Here is a 23,030-nt window from a genome sequence, read left to right as displayed (position 1 = left end):
TCTATTATGATTGTTGTTATTTATTTTTATCTGCTTTACCAGTTAGGCACTGGAGGGCGAACACTGGAGGCAAAGCCAGTACAAGGTGTTTACCACGAGCCAGGGAACCTAAGTGAAAATTGTTGACTAAAGTGAAATGCGACAAATGCTTAGAGGGAGTTGAAAAAATCCATCCCTAGTCTGACTTTGATCCGCAGACCACCTGGATACCGGCCAAGCGCCACACTTGGTGGTCAAACCAAATGTATTAATACTTATTAATTCCCTGAGGCAAGGTTGGAGTTATAATTTTATGAGGACGTGAAAGATGCACTAACTTATGGTATGGGTCTAGGAAGGGAAATTCGGGAATCTTTGAGGCACTCTGAATACTATAAGTTAGTGTTGTAGTAGGAACCTCCAAGGTATACAATTTCAGAACGTGATGGTCAAACTGACAATATTGGTATGGAACCACTATATTTGTGTATCATGTTACAGTCCAAAACCACACACATAGGCTTACAGGATATGTTATCTACAGCCACACAGAGATATCTTGGCAGTATATAATTATGGTGAGCGTTCATGTAGTTAGTAGCTATTTGCAAGCATTATGAATTCTTGGCAGGATGAGTGATTGCTATAGCTAGCTAACTACACATACCATGGCCCAACTTGTTCTGTTCTCACCAAGTCATTAGCTACTCATTCAACCCGTTGTCACCATCAAACGTATGAAGCTGACAGTGTGATGCTATGCCCTGTAAACTCAAGCCAGAACAATTGTCCTAGTGATCAGGAGCAGCTGTATAGCTCATAAGCAAGCTTTCATTTTCCATGAGTTGGCACACCAAGCAGAGTGTGAGTTAGAGTAGACTTATAGTCTTTAGTGAATGCACACACAACTTCATTGGTATTTGTTTGTACTGCATGTGGAAGCGCCCACAACCATACTTCGCTGTAGCACGCAATACCAAGAATTTTTGCGGTTTACTTTGCGGTTAGTGAACGGGTTAGAATACGTGATACCGGTTAACTCTTACATTCTACGAATACTTTCTATGGTCTTTGCCCACTCGAAAATTAATTCCTGTATACGCAGAAGTGTTTGCGCATGGCGAAGACTGATCGATTTTGCTTGTTAACTTTTAGATGCGTTCCTGGAAATAGTTGTGATTCAGCTACTATAAATATAATTATTATGCAGTTATGTGCAGCCTTACAGTAGTACGGCATTCAGTCGGCAGACGGTCCAGTAGCAAACTGTAAAGCATTAATACAATACAATAATACAAACTACGCCTGTGAGTCGGTTGGCGTTGCTACGGAGGAACTGAGGATCCGCTCAGAAAGCTCAGTAACTATATCGTTGATAGTACACTGACAGAACAACTGTCAGCTTATAATTGAGCACACAGCCCGGAAGTTTGTCCTCATAGCTATAGACTATTCAAGAAGTCAGTACGACTCAGTGGAATTGAGCACTGAATGTTTTTGGCTGCTCTTCCTGTAGAATCATTTTTACTGTGCTTAACTTTGGAAGAACAGTAAATATGGTAAGTAACTGTGAGCTTTGTGTTGCTACCAGCATGATCTCTCACATCTGTGCATGCATGCATGACCATGCTCGTGATGGTTTAGCTATTCTATAGTCTCTACACTCGAATTTCCTGTAATGTAGCTTGTTACTTTATAAGAATCAAGATGGAGGTCCATGAAATAGGCTAATAGTTACAGTGTGTGAAGTACGTTAATTTGTTACTGGAATAGCTGTGGCTGTAGCTACATGTGGTTTGTTATCAGCTAGTAAGGACTGCCGAGAAAGTACATTATGTTTACCTATAGCTACCACTGACGTGATGTGTTGCATCATTATGTTTTGTTAATGTTTGATCACAGGGAAGTATAGACAAGTGTGAAGAGGCTCTTGGGAAGAACACTACTGTTGACTGTGAATCAGGGATTAGTTGTGCCTCAATGGCTATTGAGAAATCAAGAGATGACGCCACATTGTATATTCTTCGTGCAAAGCTGTCCTTTAAACTAGTGAGTGGAGACATGATATGGCATGAAGCCATTTGTAGGTTACTACTGAAATGCACACAGTTTGTTATTTCAAATCAAGAGAAGGATGATGAGTGTATTAAGAATTGCTTAAGAGATTGCGAACAAGGTAGCTAATGAGGTGATATAGTGTTATATACTTCCTGCCATTTTCTATAGCAATAACAATAACTGAGGAAGGAATTACTATGCCAGATAGCACAACAACCAAGATTGAGGCACTACAGTTGGGATACCTGTGTTGTGCTAAACTAAAGAAGAAACGGAAAAAGGACAAATTCAAACAACGTTTGATAGAGTTTGGAATTGACATGCCAGCAAATAGAGACCAGATTAAAAACAAGGTAAACACACATCAGTTATGAACAGTGTCATGTTATGCTTGTATATCACAGCTGCTTCGACTCATCCCAGGTGGACAGGATTGCAGCAGTAAGTAATTCACACAATAATGTTTGCATTCAGACAATAATTCAGCCAGCTAGATCTGGCCTAGCTTTTATTAAAACAGATGACTGAGCATTTTGAGCTACTAGTAGTGGAAGTATTAATTATAGCAAAGATTCTATGCAACAATTGCTGCATGACCAAACATACTATTTTAAGTTGGCTGGTTTCATAAGCAGCAACACTCAATCCCAAACACTTATTATTAGTGGATTGCATCATATTTCTAAACTGCTACCGTACTCCACCTAGACTATACACCAGTTACAGTTCTCCTTGAGTGCACATACTGTAGTACCTGTTTTCCTGGGAAAATGTGATCCAGATGACTTGGATAATCCGGGTGACGTGACCCAGTTTCAACCCTGAAAATACTACACATACACTCATCAAGCAAGTGAGCATGGTGCCTTTTATAATATGATATTCTTTGTCACAGACAATTGATTGACTGTCATCGGTGATTTAGGTACTACAAGCAAACCATCAAATTCTTTTAGGCATCTCGTACACTGTCCCTTGTCATTGGGATCACTCGAAATTTTAAAATTATTATAAAAGCAATTCCTGCACACGGTCTGTCTCTCTTTGTAATATTGTATCACATCATTTAGTAGAGGTGGATCGATAGTAGACCAATTTTGTGAACTGATGCACTTCTGGCCAGTTCTAGAGTCTAGTAAAATTCAATTGATTTCCATGTTTTGTGATCGAAACATATTATATACTGTACTTGCATGGACATGTAATAGCTTGTGTGGTAGCACTACTGAATGTTTTAATTGAGTATGTGTCCCATGCATAGGACAATCATTTGAAGAATTCATTGGAGACAAGAAACCTGTTCAGCTGGTTAGAGAAGCGGTTTCCAATGCCGCTAACAGGGAGGACACCACTGATAGTAAGTAATACTTATAATTCTTCTCCAGTTTCCAGCAAACGGTGGTATACTTTTTAGTTACACACATATCATTACTTTAGTATGCATTCAGACACATGTAGTATAAATTATGATGTCATAGCCCACATGCAAGACCCACAAATCAACCAGTGAGTGGTCATGAGTGATCCTGTTGCAACTGTTATGCAAACATGTGCAGAACTGTTTACCTATATACCTGCTTCAGTGTATAGAATATGTTTAAACTGCCAACCTTCTATTTGAGTGTGTCCGCTTACAAGGAAAGAATCTGTTTGTTTGTTTGTTTGTTTCACTCTTTAATATTGAAATTGAGTAACATCTGAGGTGTACTACCCAGATTCTGTCACCCACTGTAATATCATTACTGGATCTGCAAGAACCTTTATGACTTGTTTGTGGACCGGAGGTTGTCAGATATGACATCAAAGTCTTCACTATACGACCACCACATTTATTACTGTTAATACCTTATTTAAATCATTCAGTGTATGAGAAGCAGCTTGCAGACTTTCCTGACATTTTGGATAGTTTTTCTGATTTCAGCTGATACTGTATCACAAGTACTCTCATGGGGATGGGAATGGGCAATTACTAGGACTTGCAAATACAAAGATGACATGTTGGGTCTTGAGACATAATATAAGCATCTCTCAGACCACCAGTAGCTATACTTTAGAATATGTGTTTGCTTGTGCTAACAAGTCAAGACCTGTCACAATTGTAAAGTATTTATAATAATAATTGTTCTCAGTGCATAGTAAACATGTAGGGGTACCTTATGTTACTGTAATTTTAAGTGCTATGGATATAACTACTAGCTAATACTTCTTATGTGGTAGCAAGCAACTTGGATTGATGAGTAATGTGCAATACAGTTTGAGAGAGCAATTTAATGATTTTTCTGGATAATGCCTGTTGAAAGTCATTTGATTTACCTTCAGATATATATATATATATCTTGCAGGCTTACTCACAGTTTTACTGTATCACCTGTAATAAGTGGGTGCAGACGAGATTACCTCGTTTACTCCACATGCTCACCTGTGTGAGGCTAATTACTTGTACAGATGTTTTGTGGGCTGTTATTGCATATTACGCAGGTGAACTAGCATGGTAATGAATTAAAATGAGAGCAATGGTGATTATACTCACCAAGTACTTGTAACAGTTCAACACATTATGGTAACTTCTCATTCCTGCTGTGGTCAACCTTTGCCTAGTTGAATACGGCAGGCCCACCTGCGATGCTTACACTTTAGGATAACCATGCAAGCATACAAAACTTCAAATCAGATCACTCCACCCATGCCTTTACAGCCTGTTAACTGCATGCTATCATCAAATTTCTCTCAAACTGCCATACGGTATATATAGCAAGTGCGTGCTTGTTTTGAAAACCAACTGCTCCTCTGAGAATAACACTGTACAAGTATACTAACAATATGTGTATATTTGTACACTGATAACTACATTACATACAAGGGGGTGTCACATATGTACATGCTGTAGGTAGATCTGCTACTGTGGTCAAAGTCTTGACCGGCCAAAATTTCACTTTGACCTGTGCCTTTTTCGACCTTTAACTGCATGGTGACTTAGCAGTGATATTTTAGTGCTTTTTGATTGTGGGTTGGAAATTTTTACCCTTGACCGTTGACTTTTCACGAATTTGATGGCCTCGACCTTTGATTTAGACTTTGACCGTGGTCACAGATCTACCTACAGTGAGTGCCTGTGTGTCACCCCCTTGACATATGTACATTGTACTAAATAAACTGAATGTTATGCAGGTAAGCAATATTCCTTGAAGGGGACAAAGTTTACATCAGTGGATAAAATTCCAGTTAACTTGTTGGAAAGCATTTCAACATGTTACTCACAAAAGACACAAGCATGTCGCTGGTGTTTCTTAACTCACTTACCATCAACACGGCAGCAGCTACAGTCCATGTCAGTCACTAAAGGTGTTTGTAGGAAGTGTTTACATCAGAGAACTAGAGATGAACTCATTACAGTTATCCCATCTAGCAACCTGTGTGAGGCAAGTGTCTATGGCAAGTTTGTTGGCATTCCTCCAATACCTAAACACATCGACAAAATCAAAGCATTTGTATATTGCAACAAACATGAGAGAACAGCTGATCATACAAAATGCTTACACCTCACAAGGAGAGGCAACGCATGGTATCCTCACTCTGTTGAAGAAATGGTTATCTGGACCATAGAGTATAAACAAGGTATGCATGCTCATGTATGTAAATACATGAGGGCATGTACAGTATGTGAATTACACCATACAATGGTTGATGGGTACTAGTGATATCAGTTACCACCACCAGATGTCATAGACATAGAACTGTACAATGTACAAAAACACACTCAATCTGATAACTGTTCAACTGATCCAGTACATAGTTTACAGGAATCAGTTTCAGGTTAGATATTGGCTTACTCTAGCCCTTAATGTGAACATTGTGTGGGTAAGTTTTTCTTGTCCTATTTCATGAAAAGATGCTTTGTAAACTGATTTCTGTCTGTAGTCCATACTAAATCAATACAACCTTTGCCAAATTTTATGAGTGTTAATTTATCAATTTTAGTGTAGTCGTTAACTTACATAGTAAGATTAGGGACTTCTTCTTTTCTAGGAACATAGTAAATTGCTTTATTATGGTATCATGATTTTAGCAGCTATAAATGTATATCTACTTTAAAGAACTTTGGAGAGTAATATCAAAGTGAATCAAAATAGTGCTGTATTTGTCATACAGAATAGTTTATGCGACCACAGTGCTATACACGACCACAGTGCTATACACAACCACAGTGCTATACACAACCACAGTGCTATACACGACCACAGTGCTATACACAACCACAGTGCTATATTGGTGACTGCAGTGCTATATGGAACACTGCATGTTGCCAGAAGACAATTAGTGATGCAGCACTCAACCGTAAAGTTGAGACAATAAGGACAATTAACTGGAGAATAAAGCACCCTAGAGGCAGAGGAAAAAGCACTCTATAGGTGTCTTTATCCAGAGCAAAGTTGGTTGAAGGCTGCTTGGCAAGTCTCGAATAGTTTCACACATGTTTGACTTGAGCTCCAACCCTACTTTGGAAGTACTTTAATCAGTTAAAGCATTGCCTTGCTCATGCTATTTGCTTAAAGAATGGCCTCAAGATGAAATGTAGCACTTGGCTTCACTTTGTGTGTATATTTGTCTCTCGCCCACTCTTTTAGTGCTATATTTTTCATATAGCACTTATAGCAGTGCTTTAACTAATACAGATGGGACCAAGAATAAGTGTTATGATCATTACGGATATGGTTCTACTGCATTTGGTAACGTGAATTTACTAGTAAGGTAGTTTGAATTGAATAAAATACTTTGGCAAAGAAAAATAATAGAAATGAAAAGGCTTTTTTGTTATATAAAAGTTATATTATACTATTTTCGTGTTTTGTTAAATTCAGCTGGAAAAAGCTGATTCCAAAAATATATATAATCACAGCCTATGGACATCGATGTAAATTACATGTCAATGTACATATATCCAGGTACATCATTTGATGTTGTGTACAAGACTTACTACAAACCAAAGCCTCCTCCATCTCCCCTACAACCAACCACCAACACTAAACAACTTGGTGTTGATCGCCTATACTGTGGCTATTGTGACATACACACAGATAACCCAATTGATTTAGAGGGTCACTGCAAACAGGACACCCACAAGTATGCAGTGTTTGCTGATTCTGGGAGAGATGTCCTGTGGGAGTTTGAGCCACCACCACCACAAATGTACAATGCTTCAGCATTACATAGGTAAGTGTTTAGCTGACCTGTGCATGAGTCATTATACAACCATTATGCTAGTAATGAGTTTGAGAAAAATGTAGAATGGAAGACTTGGATCACACAACGTAAAAAAAGGACAGGAAGAGTTAAGGAAATTACATTTGGGTTAACACAAGGCAAGGTAAGGATATGATCTGTGTAGTGGTCATGTGATTGCATGAAGTCCAAATGTTTATACAATTTATATGTACAAAAGTAATCATGCTAAATTGCTATTTTAATTGCTTTGCAAAAATTTGAACTTTTGCACACATAATTATAAAATCTGTATTTATTATGTGTTGTATCCTACACAGTATGACATCACAAACAACATATTTGGTGTGGATACTAAACTTGAATGTTCCTGTATGACACTGAGTGCCTCTCGTGTCTTATCAGCTAGGTCCAGTGAGACCATTATCTGGACACTATCAATAAAAGGAAATGTAAGTCAAGTTTGTACCTCTATATCCAGAGTAGGAGTACCAAGGGATAAGAAGGGACCACAAGGGTATGTGTTTTCTTAAAAATGTAGGCCAAAATTTACCCTCACCATTTCTTCCATAGGCAGCATAGGTCACGTACAATTTATACAAGCTAGCCTTTAGAGCAACTTGACATGCTTCTGATATAGAAAATTAATAATTTTAAAAGGAAGTAGTGATTGATATATCATGCATGAACCACGATAGTGGGTTCATAATAGGGATCGCCCATGTTTTTTGCAAAAACTCTAATAGAACGTACACCTAAAAACCACCTTGGAAAGCTTCCTCCAACTCAAAACTACCCTCTGGTGGTTATTTTCAATGATTATTGGTCCTCTAGTAAGTATCAAGTGAAAGGAAACAGTATGTGTATTTGGGACAAAACTGAAATTTGCTGTTTTGTTCATATCATAAACCACGATAGTGGGTTCATAATAGGGATCGCCTAGTCTTACGTTGCCAGACCCTATTTCTCCACATGGCACTTATAAGCGCTTATAATTCCAATCGATAAGCGCCGTGCGGAGAAATAGGGTCTGGCAACGTGAGACTATTGCAAATGCGAGATCAGATACTCTAATAGAACAGTCACCCTAATAGAACATTCGGCTACGTTTATAACGTACTCCATTAAAGAATTATATTACATTGCAAGTTATTCTGCAGGAAGTTCAGCTACAAACAGTTAATCTTATAGACAATTCAGCTAGAAACAAGTCACCCTGTAGAGAGATCAGCTAGAAGAAGTCATCTTGTAGAGAGTTCAGCTACAAAGAAACCACCATGTAGAGAGTTCAGCTGCAAACAAATCACCCTGTAGAGAGTTCAGCTACGAACAGATCACCCTGTAGAGAGTTCAGTTAGAAACAAGTCACCCTGTACAGAAATCAAGTCACCTTGTAGAGAGTTCAGCTACAAAGAAACCACCATGTAGAAAGTTCAGCTGCAAGCAAATCACCCTGTAGAAAGTTCAGCTAGAAACAAATAACCCATCAGCTAGAAACAAGTCACCCTGTAGAGAGATCAGCTAGAAGAAGTTACCTTGTAGAGAGTTCAGCTACAAAGAAACCATCATGTAGAGAGTTCAGCTGCAAATAAATCATCCTTTAGAGAGTTCAGCTAGAAACAAGTTATCCTGTAGAGAGATCAGCTAGAAGGATCACCTTGTAGAGAGTTTAGCTACAAAGAATCACCCTGCAGATAGTTCAGCTACAAACAAGTCATCCTGTAGAGAGATCAGCTAGAAGAAGTTACCTTGTAGAGAATTCAGCTACAAAGAAACCATCATGTAGAGAGTCAGCTGCAAACAAATCACCCTGTAGAGAGGTCAGCTACAAACAGATCACCCTGTAGAGAGTTCAGATGCAAACAATTCACGCTGTAAAGAGATCAGCTAGAAGAAGATACTGTACCTTGTAGAAAGTTCAGCTACAAACAGATCACTCTGTAGAGAGTTCAGCTATGAATAGATCACCCTATAGAGTTCAGCTACAAGCAATTCATCCTGTAGAGAGTTCAGCTACAAAGAAATCATCATGTAGAGAGTTCAGCTGCAAACAAATCATCCTGTACAGAGTTCAGCTATGAAAAGATCACCCTGTAGAGAGTTCAGCTAGAAGAAGTCACCTTTTAGAGAGTTCAGCTACAAAGAAACCACCATGAAGAGAGTTCAGCTGCAATTCAGCTGCAAACAAATCACCCTGTAGAGAATTCAGCTACAAACAAATCGCCCTGTAGAGAGACCAGCTAGAAACAAGTCACCCTGTAGACAGATCAGTTACCTTGTAGAGAGTTCAGCTGCAAACAAATCACCCTGTACAGAGTTTAACTACAAACAAATAACGCTGCAGAGAGTTCAGCTAGAGTCAAGTCACCCTGTAGAGAGAATCCTGTAAAGAGTTCATCTACGTACAAGCAAATCACCCTGTAGAGAGTTCAGCTACATTTCAAGTCACCCAGTAGAGAGATCAGCTGCAAATTATCCTGTGGGGATTAATTGACATGTAATAAATATATGCATTATATATATAATTTGTAAATTTACTGAGAAAATCAGAATGAGTTAAAGTATTTATAAAATCTGCTTCATCTTTTTCTTTTTCCTGTGGTAAAGAAAAAAAATTAATATAGGTTAAAAAGCCCTAAGGGGTATACAAATACAAAAAGAAGTGAAATCTAATCAAAAACAGCCAAGCTGTAAAAAAAGGAGTGCGGCCCTTGAAAAGGCTATGGTGAAAAAAGATGAGAAATTTAAGGTGGCGGCCAAGTAATGGCTGTGATTGTAGGTTAATGGTAAAAATTTTAATAATGACAATTCAGGTGAATTTTGTGTCAAGACCAAGCAGCACCAAATTCACCTGAATTGTTGTTATTAAAATTTTTACCATTAACCTACCATCACAGCCATTTCTTGGCCGCCACCTTGGATTTCACATCTTTTTCACCATAGCCTTTTCAAGGCCGCACTCCTTATTTTACAGCTTGGCTGTTTTTGATTAGATAGATATATTATATAGTTATACAACGGACACGAGTGCTCTGCCTGATATAAACGCATGAGCTTGAGGGCCGTCAGGCCCGAAGGCAAGTGCGTTTATACAGGCAGAGCACGAGTGCACGTTGTATAACTGTTATGTACCATTCACCTAATAGGTGGGGAGAGTCTCACAAGACAGCTGTAACACTTATAAAGGCCAGGTTTCTAACATTGATTGTGGGTAACCAAGCCTGACGTTGCGATGACGTTCCCCCTGCAGTACTGCAGCCACCTGAGATATTGAAAGCTAATACGCTATGGGTTATATCACTAACCTGTATTCGCTGTTCCACTCTCATCATGTAGCGCTCAGCATGCCAGCGTGCCATATAGACTAAGCACCAGACTAATCGCCATAGTGATTCTCTCGAGCGAAAAAAAAATCAGCTAAAAAGACGATTTAAGTAAGCAAAACCTAACTACTAAACGATACTAGTCTAATTCTTACTATTCACACTGGCTAAACTCGAATCTGGTGGCATGACAAAACTGGTTACCACAATCGAACGTAAAGGTTAGTATTATTTAGAATAAATTTGTTTTATTGAGTCATTGTCGAAGTGGACTACAGTTTAATCTGGGCTAAGATGGCACCAGACTAGTAAGGTGTATAAGTACGTTTATATATATGTAGACTAGAGTTGTGGCCACCCGCGTTGGCTTTTTCGATAGCCATTGGCTGCTTGTAAACATTATACGTATTGGTGACGTTATGGCCCACAATCGACCTTTACATGTCAGGCTATAAAAGAATTCGAGTGATCTGTGTAGTGTCTTTCCACCTATTAGGTGAGGTGTCGTAGTGGTCTTCGCCACCGGCACTTGTGCTATGCTGCACAAAACCGCAGCCAGTGCAATATCTGTATATTGCACTGCGGTCGGTGCATTATAACTTATAATGCACTCGTTGTGGTCTACAAAACCGCAACCAGTGCGTTATAAGTTATAATGCACTCGCTGCGGTCTGCAGTAGTGCAATATACAAATTATGGCACTGGCGGTGCCTTTGAACTGCCCACGCAGAGTGGTACATATATATATATATACATGCTATAAAAAAATAAGGAAACAAGCTCAAAAATGTTACAGCTGAATGATCCATGCAACAAAAGTAAGAAATGAGTCAAACAAGATTAAATAGATATACTTGTTAAATGAGACGCCTTTTAATGCCTATACTTTTGGCTAACATCTTGAAATCTAGCTAATTAGCTATTCACATCTTTTCACAAGAATTTTAACACTAGAATAGAGCTTATGGCCTCCCACACTGTGCTAATAAATGCCAGAGATAACTAACTACTGTACCCGTTTACTCTCATCTTATGGCACACATGTTCACACTTCATTAAAATCACGTGCAAAATTCACATGTTAAGGTAGTGACACATGCTACAACTATATGACAATTATTTTTTGGGAAGAACAAGGCCAATGAATGAATGATGAAAGCGAACAGCATGCTGCAGTTTGACGAAATGTAATTGGAACAACAGATTCGTTAAACTGCCATCATTTCCTTGGCTGTCTGAAATTCTGGAGTCATACGTACACCTAGCACAACTGAGTCTTATGGCAGGCAGGCAGGCAGGCAGGCAGGCAGGCAGGCAGGCAGGCAGGCAGGCAGGCAGGCAGGCAGGCAGGCAGGCAGGCAGGCAGGCAGGGCGAAGACGAAATGCAGGTGAATATATGTAAAGCAAGGTACAGTACTATTACAGCAGTATTAATGTATTCCAGGAGTTTCTTTCAGGTAAAATTTGTTTTTTAAAGTGCAAAAATTTATGAAGTTGTACTATTTCTAACTGATCCTTACTTATTAAGTACTACTATGCTTAATGATTAACTAGAAGTGATTTCAGAGAAGGATAGTTATTTGAATTATGACTAATGCTATGGGCTTAACATATAAATGTTGCTATGTCCAGACATGTGTGCTGCGGTGTACCATCATACTGTACGATAGTACTGTATAGTAGGGACCACAAAGGAGTAGGTGTGGCCCACAAAATAATATCACTCAAAAAACAGCCTCAATTTTTCATGATGACAATGAGGCAATATTGGTTAGGTAAAACTAAGCCCAAACAAGCTTTCAGATCGACCTGAAACGCTTTCAACAAGTTGCTACGGAATTTAAAAAAATATTATTTAACGGAATTTTCTAGTGACTGACTGACTGACTGAGTAGCTGACTGATGCCTTCAGACAAGTGTAACTTGATAACGGCTCAGTCTACGGGCTTGATTTTTTCACTGTTTGACATTGTTTTGGCCCGACAGGTACATTTTGGCATACTGCAGTACGTACAACGCATTCTTCATGGACTTACCAGTGTCCTCCTTTGTGTCCCATTCATCTTTGCTGACAGTGAAAAATGTCGATTTGGTGATAGCATGTGATGGCTTCCCTTCATAACAGAAATCGTTCGTATTTGTCATAGTGGCTATTTTGATAGCAGAGGTGCTTTTCAAACAGGTACTGCTGTGTAACGGGTTGAACATAGCCGACAACGAAGCATAATGGATACTTCACTTTTCAGATGATAATTGATATAACTGGGGTGCACGGCACCATTTCTTTCTTTCAGTATGCATGGATTGCAGAGGTGCTTTTCGAACAGTTCTTAATTTGAAATGCTGCGTAACAGGTTGAACATAGCTGACAACAAAGCGTAATGGATACTTCACTTTTCAGACAATATTTGGTCATGCGGCGCCATTTCAGATGCAGTATGCATGGATTCACCAGTCATAATAATTATTTACAAAAAAAAGTTAACAGACAAGTTCACAGAAAAATTTGGAATTTCAACTAGAGTTGGGACCATAGCACATCGATAAAAAGTACTGAAACAAGCTGGAGTAGTGCACAATAGTATAACAATAAGAAGTGTTGTATCCCTACTGTGCTCAAGATACCATAATGGAAATGCACAGTAGCGATATAACACTTCTTATTGTTTTACTGTGATTTAATATATTGTGCACTATATACTCCAACTTGTTTCAGTACTTTTTATTGATGTGCTATGGTCCCTACTCTAGTTGAAAATTCCAAATTTTTCTGTGTACTTGTATAATGGTCTTACGTACCTTTGTCCTCTTTTCGTGTGCCCATTTGTTGACACTAAGAGAACTTCAACTTCATGTGTTGTTTTCATATGCAAGGCTGTGTAATGGACAGAACATAGCAGAAAACTAAACATCTACTTTGCTTGTTAGTAATTAGTAGATCACACTTGTCATGTAATATAGTCTCATGCATCTAGTACCACTCTTTCCTGTGTTATAGAAGTTCACTAAATTATGTTACAAATTATTAGTTTTAGATACATGTTTCTGACTCTCTGTATTTACAGGCTTAGCCTTCTCACAGGTCCCTAGTGGGATAGTATTTTATATATATAATATAAATTTTGCATGCATTGCTATGAAAGGCGCTTAAAACAAGGAGATCATCAAGTGTAAATTTGAATCCTATTTTTAATATATGTATTTCTTTTATCCATGGCTGAATTAGGGATTAAATATCCACTAGTATATCTGTAGGTGTAGGTAACGTTGCTTGTTTCACTGCTTTTTGTGTCTACTGATAATTAATGATTGAAGCTTAAAATTCCTATACTTGTTGGTTTATTTTTTGTAATATAATTATGACTGGTAAACCAACTCATACTGCATCAAAAAAAGTGGCACCCGATTTCATTTTTCGTCTGAACGCATACATACCCCAACTATAAATTACTGAAAAAGTGAAGTGGCCATTTTGCTACATTTTTAGCTATGTTCAGCCTGTTACACAGCATTACAAATGAAGAACATTTTGAGAAATGCCTTTGCAATCGATCCAGACATTACAGAAAATACAGATGATTCAAACTGTGTATGCCATGCAAACATACACACAATCGAGACACAGTTGGCCTTATTGTGATTTGTTGTCATGTCAAACCACTTATGTAAAGTAGTTGTTTTAAAGTAGTTGAATATTCTTGCACATGTCAGATAATTATCAAGATACAGACCTTTAGTAATGTAATGGAAATCTGTTTAAATATCAATGAGTTACAAAAACTTGAAAACCAACTGTACATAAAAACAAAAAAAAGCATTTTGAGATCCCTAAATAGAGTAGTCACGTAACAACAACAAAATAATACAAAAATTCATTTCAAAATGGTACAAATGTCACTTAAAATCTACTTTTCTTCTGCTTAGCTACCTGTACAAAAATCAAAGACAGATAAAAGCCAAGTACAAAAAGAAATGATATCTAATCCAAAACAGCCAAGCTGTGAAAAAGTGTGCAGCCTCCCAAAAATAGGCTAGTATGGAAAAGATATGATATGATATCAAAGGTGGAAGCCAAGAAATGATTGCTATGTTATTATGTCGATTAATCTGTTGGTCACAAGTTAGCCATTTCTCATCTTTTTCAATTTTTGAAAAGCTGCACCCTTTTTCATAGCTTAGCTGTTTTGGTTTAGATATATAATTTCCTTACAATGATCATTTGTACCATAGATACATGATATATGGGGATTTGCAATGGTGATGTAATCCCTATATATTGTTTTATGCAAGGTACGCAATGGTTGTCAAACTTTCAGTGGCCATTTCTTGGTAATTTGTGAATTTATCTGGATACTTTCCTTTTCACTTTTGCACTGAGTGAGTGTATCAAACCTTGGCAGTATGCAGTCAGTTTTTCTTACATAGAATGAACTTTTAAAATGTATAGACATATAAACAGATTTAACATATACCATTCAAATTGTGTAATGAGATTTTATGCAAACAACTCAAGCACTCAAACTTGTAGAAATAAGATCTTGTACATGTTTCTGGTAATGCAGTATTGTTATATATGATTTCATTAGCAACACCACTCTCTTCGAGGAATAAAGTTTAGTAAGGAGTCAGTTTTTAAACTAACTCAGGTGTTCTCCTGCTCAACCAAAAAGAACTTCCCAATTACTAATAACACATGTTGTGCACCAGACAACAAACCTGGAATACTACTAGGCATAGTGAAGGTGTGTTTCTCTGCTGTACCAAACAAGTGTGATGAGTACAACAATGAGATACTGATAGATGTTGGATTACAGAAAGTGTTATCAATTCCTGTTGAATTAAAAGTTGTCACTCCTCAACTGTATAAGCTCAAAAAATGCTTGCAGTCTGGAAAGTTATACTTAAATACAAAAAGTATTTTCAGTAACACCACACTAGAGATACAAGAGATGTCTCCGAGTTCTATCAGCTTGGAAGATAAGCAGTTAATTAAACACTTCCAGCAACAATTGATATCCTCACAGCTTTATTCTAATGACTGTACTACACTAGATGACCAAACTAACTATTATAAAAAGTTGCGAACACTTGTATGTCTGGAAGGGGACCACAGACAACGACTAGCACAAAGGTACACTTTAATGTATAATGGAATGTATAATGGAACATTATATTATTCTAATTTTAATTTTAGGGTATCTAAAAGAGAGATTATGGCTAAATTAACCTTTGTAAAGGTCCCTCCATCAATGGAAGTTTCTCCATCAATGGAAATTGACTTACAGATGCTGGGAGATGCAGAAATAGCAGACTGCTTAAAAGTCCTAAAGAGACCTCCAACTGTTCTACTACACTTGCACAACTGGATAAATGATGAAGCTGTTTCATGCATCTGGGAGTGTCAGGGACAGTTGACAGAAGATTCTCTGTTAATTTCACTACCATCATCAGCTTTAGTACCCCAGCAATTTGATGAAGAGTTTTCCATTGACTTTGAGTTTACAGCAGATCTCACACACTTGGCTAAATGTTATTCTGCAATCAATAGCTTTGAAAAACACAATTTGGGGTATTTACTGTTCCCATCTAATCCACTGTATCACACCCAAACTGGTGAATGTATCACATATGGACCACCACTGGATCAGTTTGCAGATTCTGTACAGCTGAATTCTCAACAGGTCACAGCAATGGAAGCTATCTTGTTGTCCTCTTCAGTTTTACCTGTAGTAATGGCAGGTCCTTTTGGAACAGGTAAAACATTCCTTCTTAGTTGTGCAGTGGAGTACTTGATGAAAAACTGTCAAAGTTCATTTGTTTTGGTCTGCACACTCACCAATAGTGCAGCTAACGTTTATTTGGAATATTTCTACAAAACAATTTTCCCAAATAGTGTAGATATATTGAGGTTGGTGTACGCACATCGAATGCAAACATCAATCCCACAGCATATACGTCAGAGATACTGTTTATTTGACATGAAAAAGAAGTGTTTTGGTTATCCCAATGAGTCTGAGGCTAAAAAGTATCGTGTCATTGTAACAACATTGGGACTGGCACAAGAATTATTAAAGCTCAAATTAACTGGTCACTTTACTCACATTTTTATTGATGAAGCTGCTCAGGTGACAGTTCCTGAAGTGATGATGGCGCTATCATTAGCTAGTAACACTACTAAAGTTGTTCTAGCTGGAGATCACATGCAAGTAAGTACATGTAGTATATATCCATTCAGTGGTATGCAACTTTGTGTTTCAGAGAAGTCCACAAGTTTATTCTCCACTGGCTAAAGAGTATGACCTACACAAGTCACCTCTGGAGCAGATCTATGCTGAATATTCTCATACACAAGGCAGTGGGAACCAAATCTTGTTGACTCAAAATTACCGCACTCTTGAAGAAATCCTAAAGTTGCCTTCAAAGTTCTTTTACCGAGGAAAGTTGAAATCTTGTGACACTATAGCAAAACATCCCACTATCAGTCCATTGGTGTTCCTGAAGTCCAGTGATCAAGAGAATTACTCTCCCTATCAGGGCTCCTATTTAAATAAAGATGAGGCAGAACTAATTGTGTCATTTTTGAAGGAAACACTTTTACCAAAGTGGCCAGCTGACTTGTGGGGCACTATAACATTCCCAAGCAGCATTGCAGTGCTGTCAACAGAATATGCTCAGGTTTGTGCAATATAATTATGATGATAATTATATTTGTTACATATTGTGGTGCAGGTGAAATATATTCGTTCTCGACTAATGCATGAAGAAATGCCAAAGATATTTGTTGATACCATCACAAATGCACAAGGTCAATTGATGTATACGTGTACTTGTACTGAATTGGCTATATACGTATGTGTGTGTGGTGGCTTTATTGATTTATATGTTAGTACCAATAATCTACTAAAAACCAACCTTATCTTCTTTTATCACAACTTGATGTTATTGTTTAGGTCAGGAGCTCATTGAGTCTGGAGAAAAAGACTTGGTGAGCTACTGGTTAGGTACAAACATGTGGCTGGTTGATACAAATATGTTTGTACAGAATTTATAAAAAGTTTTTAATGGAAATTTCTACTAATTAACGTATCCTTTAGACAAGCATATAACTAAATAATGTAACACTTTCACACCTCAGATCAAGGGAGCCACCCGGTCTACATTTTTATGTAGCCCAGCTAGCAGTAGCTAAATGTAGCCCAGGCTACATCTGGGCAGTGATTATATAGACATTAAGGCCGAAATCAATTGTGGGGATTGATTAATGCTTATGTGATTAGTATGCTTGACTTGGATTTCATCATGAAAATTACTCAGATGGAGAGCATTTTGTTATCCTCACTATCCTATGAGTTGAAAAATGGTAAGAACTAGTGCTATAGCTTATTCACCAATCATTTCTCCAAATATGGACCACATCCCATCACGAAGTTACCACTCTGTACGAAGTATCCACTCTACAAACAAGTTTACCTACATATCTAGGCCTTTATAGTTATTCCATAAATGATTCAATAGCACTGATTAAAATATTAAACTCATGTAACCAAAATTCTCTGTGATATCTCTAGGATTTGTTCATTCATCATAACCAAACGTAACCAGAATGTACAAGCTGCTCACCAATATCAAAACTTTTAGGCATGCATATATAATATATCCACTCATATTGGCTTGGGTGATTGATTACCCTGTGCAGGCTATCAGCCTAATATGGATGGGAAGTGTTACATAATCATTAGCCATAACACGGGGCATTCAGGCTAATGCCCTCTGCCCTCAGGCTTGCAGCCCTCGGGCAGTTGAGCATACATATCAGGCAAAGCCCTCATGCCCATGTTACAACTATACACTATGGGCTTGATTTTTTCACTGTTTGATGATGTGCCTTTTTGCCTACTGCATCAGCTACAACGTATGCATCACAGATTTTCCTTTATGCCCGATTTCACTCTTCACTAGTGCTTAGGTGTTGATTCATTGGAAACACATCAATAGCTATTTGAGTTGGCTATCATATTTATAATAGGTTTCACCCTTCTACAAAAATGTAATGGGCAGAGCATAATTGAGTGGAGCAAAACTGTCATGATAGTCTGGGTATGTGATGGGACATACATTTAATTTTTATATGTCGGGCATCATTCTTTCCCTTGTTGTGTGGTATGGCACAGGATCAAGAACTTAAATAACGTACTGTATGTTAGGGAGGTTTGCTTTTTTCTGGTCAAAAATATCATCCAAAAACTAGCTTTACAATACCTTCCTGGCACCTTGGCAGTATTGGTTAGGTATAACCAAGCCTTCAGTACAATCCTAAATGCTTCCAATAGATTGCTAAGAAATTTTAATTCAATCCTGCCTGCCTACCCTGCCTGCCCTGCCTGACCACAGTCACAGACAAACAAAGCAGCACACGGCCACCATTTTATGTCACAGTAACAAACTTACTAGTGATATGTGCCTTTTGGGGTGTGTGCCTTGTCTTTCCTTTAAGACTGGTTGTTGCCTTCATCATGCAATGAAACCTGTGTTAATTTTCTGTATCAATACTTTCCTTGAGCAGCATATTTAGATGCAACAAAATTATTTATTAAAGTGTTTATGCTACTGTATGCAGTACTGGATACTCGGTAGATACCTATAACTTCATGCATAGATAGTATCACCTATTACTATCTATGCTTCACGATAGGTTTGAGAACATGCCCATTAATGATCTGAGTTGATTAATAATGCATGATCGAGTGCAGAGACCACACATCAATTTACATATTTGAACATGATGACTCCACACACCCTTATTGTATTTATAATGATAGCATGGTGAAAATAGGTATAGTGATCATGTTCCTTGATTGGCTCTTAAGGGTGCTCTGCACGGTTCATGTATGGCTCCAATGAAATTACCATAACTCACAAATGGTTTGGGCAAATATACTGTACTTTCTTACTGGATATAAGCTAACACTAGAGCACACTTTAGTCCAAACCCAACTGCTAATTTGCTGTAGAATGCGAGTTACAATTTTTCCCTTTAAACTAGAACTAGCCTTACAGTTTGCACGCTAAAGCCTTGATACTTTCATGATACACTATACAAAACAGTACAAACTATTGTGCATTTTTATTTTTGTCTTTTAGCTTCTCAATCATCAGATACTCAACTTCCGGTTAACTTCCGGTTTGACACTGCCACCAATCTTTCTTTTCACTTCCATGCTATTTTTCACCTGAAGTTACTATCAAAAAACCGCAAGCGCTCTTTTTTAGCAAAATTACTACAATAACTCATCCAAAATTTTCATGCCTTTAGGATAAAAAATGACAAACTAGTTCTATTTTAAACATAAGTGTGTAGAATAGCAAGGGGCGTGCCTGTTACCTAACACACAGGTGCTAAAAATTCAGTAATAAGCCACAGACTATAATTAACAACCATAATATTTCCATCAACGTAAAAGATAACTCTGTTTTGCCATGTGACTTCGGAAGCCTTACAAAAACTGTACAGAGCACCCTTAAGATACACTAATATAGCAGTCACTCTAATAGAACAGTCACACATGTATAACCATATGCTATAACAAAAACTAAACGAACTAGTATAATAATTATTAATGAAGTTGGGATCCAAGTGATAAAAAGTAGTGAAACAAGAGATGAATGATGGTATTGCAGTATAGCTCAGTGGAAAATTCCTACTTTGGCTTTGAACAAAATTATTGTTATAATAGAGATTATCCCACCGAGCTATGCTGTAATACCATCAAACATTCATCTCTTGTTTCACTACTTTTAATGGCTTGGATCCCTACTTCATTTTTAAAATAAATATACTATAGTGATTAGGGTTAATGACTATCAAATCATATACACAACAGGAATACATTATACAACTCAAGACTATAGCAACACTTAAAACTAGTCTATAATTGCATTCTCAAGATAGTAACATTTAAATGAAATAGTGATCTTAGATTTACAATTTACCAATACATGATATTTATCATTGTGGTACTTAACTCACATATAATTTCATGGTGTAACAATGATATAAGTTTCCCACCATTTTGGAAAGTTAATGGGAAATAGTATAATGTAATTGTTTATAGCTACTATGTAGCTATGTTTGTTTAATTTCCTACAGGCTATGAATTTCGAGTAGTTATTCTCAGTATTGTAAGGACTCACATCAGCATTGACAAGGATACCATACGCGAGTGTAGCTTTTACACAGATGAGCGAGCTCTCAACACAGCCTTCACCAGAGTCCAGTCACTAATTGTCACTGCAGCTCATCCCTTGTCTGTTATTACTAGAGGTAACATTTCTTGTAGGCTGTTTTGGGCATCCTACCTCAGTCAGTCTATGAAGGATGAAGAATGCGATCAGTTGAAGAAACAGTTTGTGAAGGAGCGCAATGTTGGCCAAATAGTAAAACAGTGGCAGCTTAGTCCAGAGGATTATGAGGTTTACAGTGCTCTCACTAAACACAAGCATACTAGTGACGCCTTAAACAACCAGAAATATTTTGATCAAATATTAGAAGACCTTGAAAAAGAGAGTGAAGTGGATGATTTGACTGAAGGCACTTCATCACAGTCAAATGATAACCAGATAGAAAAGCAAATACAGACTATGAAGCCTGTAGAGGTGCAACCTAATTTTATAAGTGCTGCTGCCCTTATTAACACTAGTCCTACCACTAGTAACTCAAATGGCACCAACCCTGCTAACAGTGTCCTTCGATTTACATCATGGTCAAGCAAGGTTTACTCTGGGTCTGGTGTTCAATCTAGGTCTGCTGCTAGTTACAAAAGAACCAGCAGTACAAGAAAGAAACCCACACACAGAGCAAGAAAAGACGAACTTCACAGTCCATACATTGAAGTGCCTGCTAACTCAGAGAAATACATGGTGACAGTGATAAGAGGAGCTGAGTCAGGTTATGCAGTTGTTCTGGACCCTGCTGAGAAAGATATATGGCTTTCTGACTCTTCTGCTCTCAATCGGTCACTAAGAGGTGACACTGTTGTAGTGAAGTGTCATGGTAATGTTGGGAATCAGAAAGGAGAGGTTGTAATGAACATCTCTTCTGTTGAGTATAAACATCCAAAAGAATACTTTATTTGTTTTTCTGATAGATGGACAAGGAACCATCTAGTTCCTGTAGACAAAGACTATCCCAAGATGGATACATGTCAAAAGCTAGAAAATGGACTAAACATATTTGCAGGTGGTGCTCATAATCACGCAGCTGTAAGAATAAATTTTGAAGACATTGATAGGAATGTATACCTTGTGCAACTTGATCACCGATGGAAGGAAGATCACGTGTATCCAAAAGGAGTGCCAGTAAAGCACTTTAGCCTTGAAGGAGATTTGACAGCTACATTAATTAATATTTTGAAGTTTAATTATATTCCAGCGATGACCTACAATAATCAATATGATGGTACATTCTCTCATCAAGCATTGAATGAAGCACAACACTTTTCAGAGAACTGGAAAATTCCTCAGAGTGAGGTAAGAAAGCGGAGAAGATATAACAATGTATTCACAGTTGATGATGAAGAAACTGTTGTGATGGATGATGCATTGAGCCTGGAGTTTGATAAAGATAGAAATTTTGTTGTCAATGTTCATATTGCTGATGCATCCTACTTCATTGAACCAGAATCAGCTTTGGACACAGATGCTTTACAAAGAGGTAGGACATTTTATGATAGAGAAAAGGCAATTTTCATGCTACCAGATGAGATATGCATAAACCATGGCAGCCTACAAGCTGGTAAAGATCGACTTGCAGTCACCACACAATTTGTGTTCTCTAAAACTGACCACAGTCTACTTACTCCACTTAGTGATGTAGAGGTGCATAGGAGTATAGTTTGTTCTGCCTGCAAGCTCACCAAAGAACAAGTTGGGAAGTTTTTATTGAAAAATGTTTTGGAAGGAGTGGAAGGCCTGACACCATTACAACTTGGTAAATTGAGAAAGAATTTATTAACTTTAGATAAAATTGCAACAGTTTTGAGAAAATCTCAATGGCCTGACAGTCACCTTTACCAGCCTGATCGAGGTACTGGTAACAAGTACAGTTTGGCAGGTGGTTCACTAGTTGAGATGTTTATGTGTTTGTGTAACAAAGCAATTCCTGCAAAGTTGTTGAAAATCAATAAGCAGGTAGGTCCTGTGGTGGTACACCAACCAATAAAACACTTCAAGCAACACGAGTGGTTGAGTAGCCATCAACACTTACTAAAGTGTTGCCCACTGTTCAACAGAATGATTGCCAGTGAAGCATTACAATCATTCAATTCTGGGGAACATCAGCAGCAGCCGTTAGAAGATGATGCAACATCTGAAGATGATTATTTCCCAGGAAGTGTCAAAGACACAGAATCTGATCATGAGCCTGAGACAGCAAAATTAGAACCTGAACCTATT

At 37.8% G+C, this 23,030-nt stretch overlaps 1 protein-coding gene across 1 annotated transcript; it reads left to right on the top strand.

Moving 5' to 3' along the window:
• Nucleotides 1-1,280: 1,280 nt before the first annotated feature.
• Nucleotides 1,281-23,030, top strand: LOC136242288 (uncharacterized; the record flags this gene model as incomplete). The annotated part of the gene is made up of 14 exons (XM_066033697.1): nucleotides 1,281-1,538; nucleotides 1,882-2,028; nucleotides 2,089-2,155; nucleotides 2,206-2,390; nucleotides 2,442-2,478; nucleotides 3,299-3,394; nucleotides 5,206-5,652; nucleotides 6,981-7,248; nucleotides 7,300-7,402; nucleotides 7,578-7,709; nucleotides 15,167-16,786; nucleotides 16,839-17,255; nucleotides 17,310-17,385; nucleotides 20,728-23,030. Coding segments are annotated over exons 1-14 (5,901 nt in total), but the record flags the coding sequence as incomplete, so codon positions are not given.

This window comes from Dysidea avara, chromosome 13, assembly GCF_963678975.1.
Source record: "Dysidea avara chromosome 13, odDysAvar1.4, whole genome shotgun sequence".
In the NCBI taxonomy this organism is placed as follows: domain Eukaryota; kingdom Metazoa; phylum Porifera; class Demospongiae; order Dictyoceratida; family Dysideidae; genus Dysidea; species Dysidea avara.
Note: the sequence above shows the minus strand (reverse complement) of the source record. Positions and strands in the feature narration are given on the sequence as shown.